The following is a 7,500-nucleotide window of genomic DNA, read 5'->3' as shown; positions in this document are numbered from 1 at the left end:
GTCAAGCTCTTTTTCTTCTTGTCTCTCACTTCATCTACTTATCTAGGGTACCGTTATTCTTTGCGTGGCTTCGAGTGAACTCTGATCCAGGGTGGTGCTATAATTTCAAACGTCGGGATCTTTTTCGAAGAAGGATTTAAATTTCATATGACGTTTAAAGCGAGGCCATACCAACAGAATAAAATTCTTTGAGAAACACATGCGAAAAAGGATGCTTACCTTAAGCTGATATTTCAAACGTGCTCGCATATCTTACTCGGAAAAGATCGCTTGATCTTTCGCTTGGAAACCGGCCAAACTCAAGCCGTAACATTTTACGCGTCCACGGAGAAGTATGGACAAGACAAGACTTTTTCGAAATCGTAATGTCGACACGTGGAACACGTGCGATAAATGTCACGCCATCCGACTGCCGCTTTATCGGGGACCCTACTTTATACCGGCTGCATCGGCAATACTAACAGGAGTAGTATCCTCTCTGCATTGGTCAGCCAATATCTTGCATATTGCTCTCTCCCCTTACTTCCTAACCCTCATTCTCCTTTCATCCTTCCAGAACGATTTCGGAGAAACTCCTTCTCTTTCCTTGTTGCGGTGAGAAAAATTCATCCAAAATGACTTCATCGTGATTCCGTTTATTTCATGTTCGATGAAAACGTCCATAAAAAAAAAAGATAAAAGAACGAAAGAAATCATCTTATTCGTCTCGTCCCTTTTCTTCCTCTTACTATTTACCCTCCTTGTTCAACTCTTCCCCGTTTAACGGGGTGAAGCACCTCGAAAATAATAAAAGCCCATATTTCAAACCAGCTCCCACCGTTGAAGTAGCTATGCAAATTTCAAGAGGAACCTCTCGTACTCAACATCGTAAGAGAGCCCACGCCCGAGCTCTGCCACTGACGTTTTTAATTATTCAATAAAAACTTGATCGTTGCCATAGATAGCTTAAAGTACCCATCGTTTTATTATTTCGTCTCTCGATGTTTGGTACATCGGCAAAGTGTCGCATGATAGGTACTTACGTACGTACAGTTATAGAATCTATAGAAATTTCTATTTTGCTATGGTCAAATCAGGGATGACAAGAAGATATAGAAATATTTTTTTCTCTTGGTTCACGTCACGATGAAAGGATAGACGATGGAATATCGACGAAGTCCGCTATTTGTGATAAGTCGTGCGAAATATAAATAAAAGGAGGCAAAAGAGAAATTCTCGAAAAATTCTGATATTTATTAGGATGAAGGAAGAAGAGAGAGAGAGAGAGAGAGAGAGAGGACAGAGGAGATCGACGAAAAAGAAGAGGAAGGAAAGAGGAGATCGACGATTTCTTGCGGGAATTCGGGAAAACGAAGACGATCCTCCTTCCTTTTTCTCCTACACAACTTAACTCTGGTTCCTGACTTTACTCATGGTCTGCTCGTAGAATACACACCGTGCTGCTTCCCGGATGTGCAGTCCTCGTGACTCACGAGTCTTCGTAAATATCGAATGACCACCGAGAGACTCTACGGTACCGTACCCAGATATTTTTATTTCTCTTGCCTCGTCGTCCCGTTGCTTTTATTCAAGATGAAACCAAGAATTATTTGGGATGTGTGAGGGGATTCGATTCAAATTTTAGTGGTGGCCGCTCTTATCGGATCAGCCAAAGAAATTTCTTGTGAAACATTCAAGCTACATTGGAAAACATCGAGAATGGAAAAACCGAAAGAAATGTTAAGGGAAATAGAAAGTTAGTGAAAGAAAGATGTAGGTAGTTTAGTTTAGAAAATGGGAACGAACGAGAATGCTCGCGAGTTTTAATCTTTTGGAAGTTCAAATCGAATTAGATATCAACTGCGAGCTTTGAATACGCGATAAGTAGATATATCCAAGACTCGAATTCCATGACGGTATCGTACGTCACGTTGCATATTCGTATTACTCATACTCTATTTCTAGTAGAGAGTAATCGTATCTAGCTCGACATGTCGCCGACACAAATCTATGACAAATCTCTGACTAGTTTCCAATTTGTCTTCGTAGAGAGTGTACGTCAACGCAACAAGTTTCAAATTGATCATCTAATGCTAATACAAAGATGTAAACACTGTGTTAGAATATATCCTCTTTCTCTCTCGGTCGACACCTGCTGTGTTATTTCAGTTTTTCAATCGATTACAAATAATTCTCCCGTGTTACGAATTTCCCATCATTCGTAGAAAACGAATTGTTCTTCTTAAAAAGTTCTCCCTACTTACGAAGTAGAACTTATTCCATAGAACTCAGAAAGTTTTCAAATATTCCGGAATGCACTTTTCTATTGGCGAAAGCAACGCAATTTCATGGAATCGACGACGGCGGAATATCTGATATGGTATCTCGATTTAACCACTTTAATTCGAGTACCTCGGTACCAAACTTTATCCGTTTGATATTTTTATCTAACGAAGCGAGTACGGTCGATCGGTGCTATCACATCGCGTCATTTTTCAGTTTTCTTGTTTTTCATTATATTATTTCTTCCTCGACGAAGAGACCAAATTTACTGTGCCCGCAAACGATAAAAGATTATCGTGGATCTTGCGTGACGAAGAAATGAAAGTAGGGATTAGCGAATTAACGAACGATAAATTTTTCCCCGATAGAAATAGAGAGAGGAATATATGCTCCGATCTCACAAAGAGTGCTTCGAGAGAATAACTGACACTCAGAACGCGTTCTGCTGTGTTTCAAGAGGAAAGTTAACGATTGCCTTGTTATTCGGTTAACCTTTCTGTTTGATTTCCCTGTCTCGTGTCATTCTCTTTTCCGAAATTCGCCGAATTACCACAAGACCGACGATAACGTAAATGGAAAAGAGAGAAAAAAGGGAGAGAACGCGACTGATCAAACAAGAGACCGTTAAAAGCATCTCCGATATCCGTAGCTTTGCAATCAAGTGGACTCGTTTATTCCGCATCACTTTCTTCTTCTTCTTCTTCTTTTTCTTCTTTTTCTATCTCCTACGAGCTTACCTTTTTCCCGTAGGAGCAAACGATTCGTGTCTCGAATCTCGCCAAGATAAACTCGAAAGAAAGTTTCGGAAAACGAAACGATACAACTCGCTTATTACTCGATACCTACCTTACCTAAACCTGGCTACGTTTTCATTAAAAATCACGACACGGAGAAAGCTTGATTAATTTTCTTCTCGCACTTTTTTTTCAGAAATCTAGAGAAATTACGAGGCGATGGCGATCTCGAGTGTATGGTACGCTCGGTTCTGTAAAATTTTGATAAGTGTACGCGACCCGAAGAAAGTGGGCGGAAAGTTTGAATGCACGAGGGAAGTTTAGATACGGTATTGAGTGGACTCGAGCTACACTCGAGAATTAAGTGGATCGACTCGTATGAATCTCCGATCCGAAAAGTTACAAAGTACTCTTCGACGGTCAAAACGGCACTTTTCTTTACTTCTTTGCTTATTTGCTTATGACAATTTGTTTTTGATATGGGGAAGAGTCTTTTTCTTTCTTTCTCTCTTTTTCTCTCTCGTTTTAACGAGCCGATACTGTAGGAACGGTAGATACGCGCTCTTTGTACCATCGCAGAGGCCGTTTCGATATAAATTGAGCTTTCAAGGAGGCCGCTCCTACGATTGCCGTATATGTGAATGGGTTTGCAGTGCTTCCACCGAGGCGAGAGAAAAACGACAACGACCTCTTTTCTTTCCTCTTTCACCCACCACCGAGCTACCCATCTACCTACCTACCTACCTACCTACCTACCTTTTTCGCGCACACACTCGTGGAACGCTCGATATGCAAAATCGCTGAATACGGCCGTAAAATGCAGGCGGCGTGTACGCCAATATGGCGAATAGTGCGAAATCTCCAATGTTTTATATGTATGTATGTCTCTCGCTTCGTCTCTCTCTCTCTCTCTCTTTCTATGTCTCTCTCTTTCTCTCTCTTTGTATGTATGTGGCGTTGAGAGCTCTGTATATTTCTTTTTTCGTTATTTAGTTAACGCTTAAACTTATCTACAGACGAGAAGAGAAAAGACCAAACTGATCTATTTCACAGACTTTCAGGATGCACGTCGATTCAACGAAAAGCTTCAGACGAGATAAACTAATCCGTGTAAGCTCGCAAGTTTTGAAGAAACCAAACGCGATGGAGATGTGTTTCAAGTTTAATCCGTTTTCCTTAAACTTTGTCCGTAATTATCATCGATACTTCCGACGTCTGAGTTAATTGTAATTTGTTAAAACATGACGTTATATATATCTTCTTTTTGTTATCTTTTTTTTTTACAATTTTACACAGATTTAAAGAAACGAAGAAAGATTCGATAGGATGTTAAAAATCTGTTGCTAGCTAACGCGCCTCGCGCAAATTCTTCCAAAGGGAATCCAGCGAAAATCGATATCGTCGGAACTCTCGAAAGCGCTCTTCCGCCTCGGCGTTTGTTTAACAGCACTGACAGGCGGCCGTGAAGCGTTGAATTTCCACTCGTAACCGTCGAACGATTTTCGACGATCGTTCTCGTTCGGTGCTCTGCGTCGATCGAAATGTCTCATTTCCTGAATCGAAACCAATTTCCGTGGCTGCCCCCCGAACATTTGAGAATAAGATCTAACGAAAACGAGATCGAGATTTGCAAACGATTCGATTCAAATTATGAGCATTGTGATATACTTGAAGAAACGCCGACAGTTCTTCTCCTCCCTATCTTTTCCTCTCTTATTTTTCTCTCTTCCTCGATCTTTCTTTCTTCTTCTTCTTCTTCCTCTTCTTTTTCTTCTTCTTCTTCTTCTTCTTCTTCTTCTTCTTCCTCCTCCTCCTCCTGTACTCTTTTTTCTTCTTCTTCTTCTCTTTTTTCTCTCTCACACTCCTTACTTTGTACACCGTATCCCTTCACAACGTAACGAAGCGAATTCTTTTCCTCGTTACTTCGGATACCTCGTTACCTCGACGTGTTCAGGATGCAATAAAATTCTCCTGTGATCAGAAATTCCTTGCGTGCTTTCGAACAATGAAGCGTGATTAAATTCGAATTTCAAATATTATCAAGAACTTTTAGGATAGCGCAAACGTTAAAACTCTCACTTTCGTTTGTTTCCACTCGATTTCCTTTTAACGATGTTATTTATTGTGTGATAAAGTATTATTTTATTTATTAAAATGACTACCTTTTCGAACGCGTAAAAGAATTAATAGATAATCGTGCGATAATACGACGATCTATAAGTAATATTTCTTTATTATATAAATCGACTGGACTTACTTATCGCAAGTTTCTTAAAATTTTGTAAAAGCCTATTTATGTAAACGAAAATTCTTAGTTATCGAGCAATTGATCGAACGTAAGTTATAAAACTAGATAACGAGGATCGTTATCAGATATTTTAACAATGAAATAATCTTAAAATTATTACACGGCTTTCGATAGTCACATTAATTTTGATCCATCCAAGAAGATTAACGAAATATATAGATAAGCCACTCTCTCGATCTGCATAGCATATCGTCGAAACGCGAGAGCATTGTCAACGAAATGAATAATATGAATAATATGTCGATACCAAATATCGCTAGCGATAGAGAATTAACGCACGATTTGGTCGAATGTAAATTTGATCTTTGCGCACGCATAGAACGAAATGCGCACTTAATGAGGCGTAAATATTGTCGCGATTGATTTGCCATATAAATCCGATTGTGAACTATCGATGCCCGGTTGTGCATTTTTCTATCGTCTCGTCTCTGAACTTCCGTCTCTATTCTTCTAAAAGGCAAAAAGAAAAGTCGATATTATACTCCCGTCGTCGTGCCAACGTTGTGTGTATGTACTTTGCCAAAAACAGGTCGATGTCTTAAGGAGTCGAGCATCGGCCAAGCGTGCGTTGGAAAAACTACGATATGGAAGGAAACGAGGGGATAAAGGATGAAGTAAAAAGGGTGAAGAACGGAAATGAGAGAGAGAAAGAAAAACAGAGAAGGACAAAGTAGGAAGGAGTGACGTGGAAGGAAGAAGAAGAGTGACTGAATAAGAGAGAGAGTGAGAGAGAGGATGAAAGAGAGAGAGAGAGAAAGAGAGAGAGAGAGAGAGAGAGAGAGAGAGAAATAGACCGCCGGCCCGTTTTGTGGAAGCGTCGACACACACGTTTGTACGGTGGGTTGCCCGACAATAGGCATTGTGCACCCGCCATAACCAGGAACCGAACGCGACAGCAGCACGCCGGTATTGTCCGAGTGTCAGGCAGCCTTTCCCACGCTGCCCTCTCCTCCACCCCCACCCATCGACCTCGACACCTCGTTCTTCCGTCTCTCGTTTAACCCTCTCTCTCTCTCTCTTTCTCTCTTTCTCTCTCTCTCTCTCTCTCTCTCTTTCTCTCTCTCTCTCATAAGTCCACTTTTTCGTCGAATTACTATATTCTTTTTCTTTTCATTCAGACAATAGCAGGAGCTGTTTGGAAATCTTTCATCCACCAACGTCATAAAGATTCGAAGCTTGCTATTTGCTATGAATCGTCTTTGAACATTATCGCGACGATAGCTCTTTTCTGATATATATTGATAAGGAAAATGGAACGAACAAAATAGGAAGGTATGTGGGGGACGGTTGAATCTCAGCGATATTGATAAAAGAGGATTTATCGGTGAGATATATAAAGGTAAACGCGCATAAGTTCGTCTAAATTCTGCTGCGACAGTCGTTATTAATAAGTGTTGTTCTTTTTATTTATATAAGACTAAAGTGACTGTTTTTTCCAAAATGAAAGGTAAGCTTTTTTTTTTTTTGATATTCTATACGTTAATGAATCACAAATGATTGAAGAGAATAAGATAAAGTATTGAAAGAGATACATATATGCATATATGTGTTATAATCGTGAATTTAACGTTTTAGCTCTTTACGTTCTTACCGTTTTAACTTTCATCGCCTTCACTTTGACCGAGCCGGTGATCAAACCTCAATGTCCAGAAGACGATAATCCGAACGCTACTCTGATTAAAGATCCATATCACTGTGATTCATACTATGTTTGTTTGGAAGGTGACCCGATTCCAATGAAGTGTCCACCAGGCTTGCACTTCAACGATCTATTGAAGACTTGCGATTATCCGAAAAAAGCAAAATGCAAGCCTCTTCCACCACCTTCCTCTGATTAAACAGTTATTATTTACCTCACGTATACGATACGTGTGATTGACATATGCCATTCTTTCGCAATCATAATATCGCTTCCGATGGATAACGAACACGGCTAATATTTGTTTTATTTATGTATATAATTGTAATTCTTAATAAAAAGACGTATTGTAGATAAGAACTGTATCATATTTGTCTTTTATTCGATCATTCATAATATGCAACATTCTGAATCCATAAAATAATATCATAAGCAATAAAAAAGAAAAAAAAAAGATAAATAAAAGATCATCCGTTTTTATTTCATATTAGTTAATGTCTATACTTCTAGATCATTTCTTTTCACTGCAGATCTAATAGAATCGAGTAAATTTGTCG

General features: G+C 39.4%; 1 protein-coding gene and 1 long non-coding RNA gene across 2 annotated transcripts in view; both read left to right on the top strand.

Moving 5' to 3' along the window:
* LOC122627628 overlaps nucleotides 1-7,500 on the top strand; it is a 28,769-nt gene that overhangs the window by 887 nt on the left and 20,382 nt on the right. The gene's annotated exons all lie outside the window — the stretch shown is intronic.
* On the top strand, nucleotides 6,632-7,308 carry LOC122627624 (peritrophin-1-like). Its single transcript, XM_043808899.1, has 2 exons — nucleotides 6,632-6,751; nucleotides 6,880-7,308. The coding sequence occupies exons 1-2, from the start codon at nucleotides 6,745-6,747 to the stop codon at nucleotides 7,140-7,142; spliced, it is 270 nt and encodes an 89-aa protein (XP_043664834.1). The 5' UTR covers nucleotides 6,632-6,744; the 3' UTR covers nucleotides 7,143-7,308.

This window comes from Vespula pensylvanica, chromosome 3 (assembly GCF_014466175.1).
Source record: "Vespula pensylvanica isolate Volc-1 chromosome 3, ASM1446617v1, whole genome shotgun sequence".
Taxonomy (NCBI): Eukaryota; Metazoa; Arthropoda; class Insecta; order Hymenoptera; family Vespidae; genus Vespula; species Vespula pensylvanica.
This window is presented reverse-complemented; position numbering and strand designations above follow the sequence as displayed.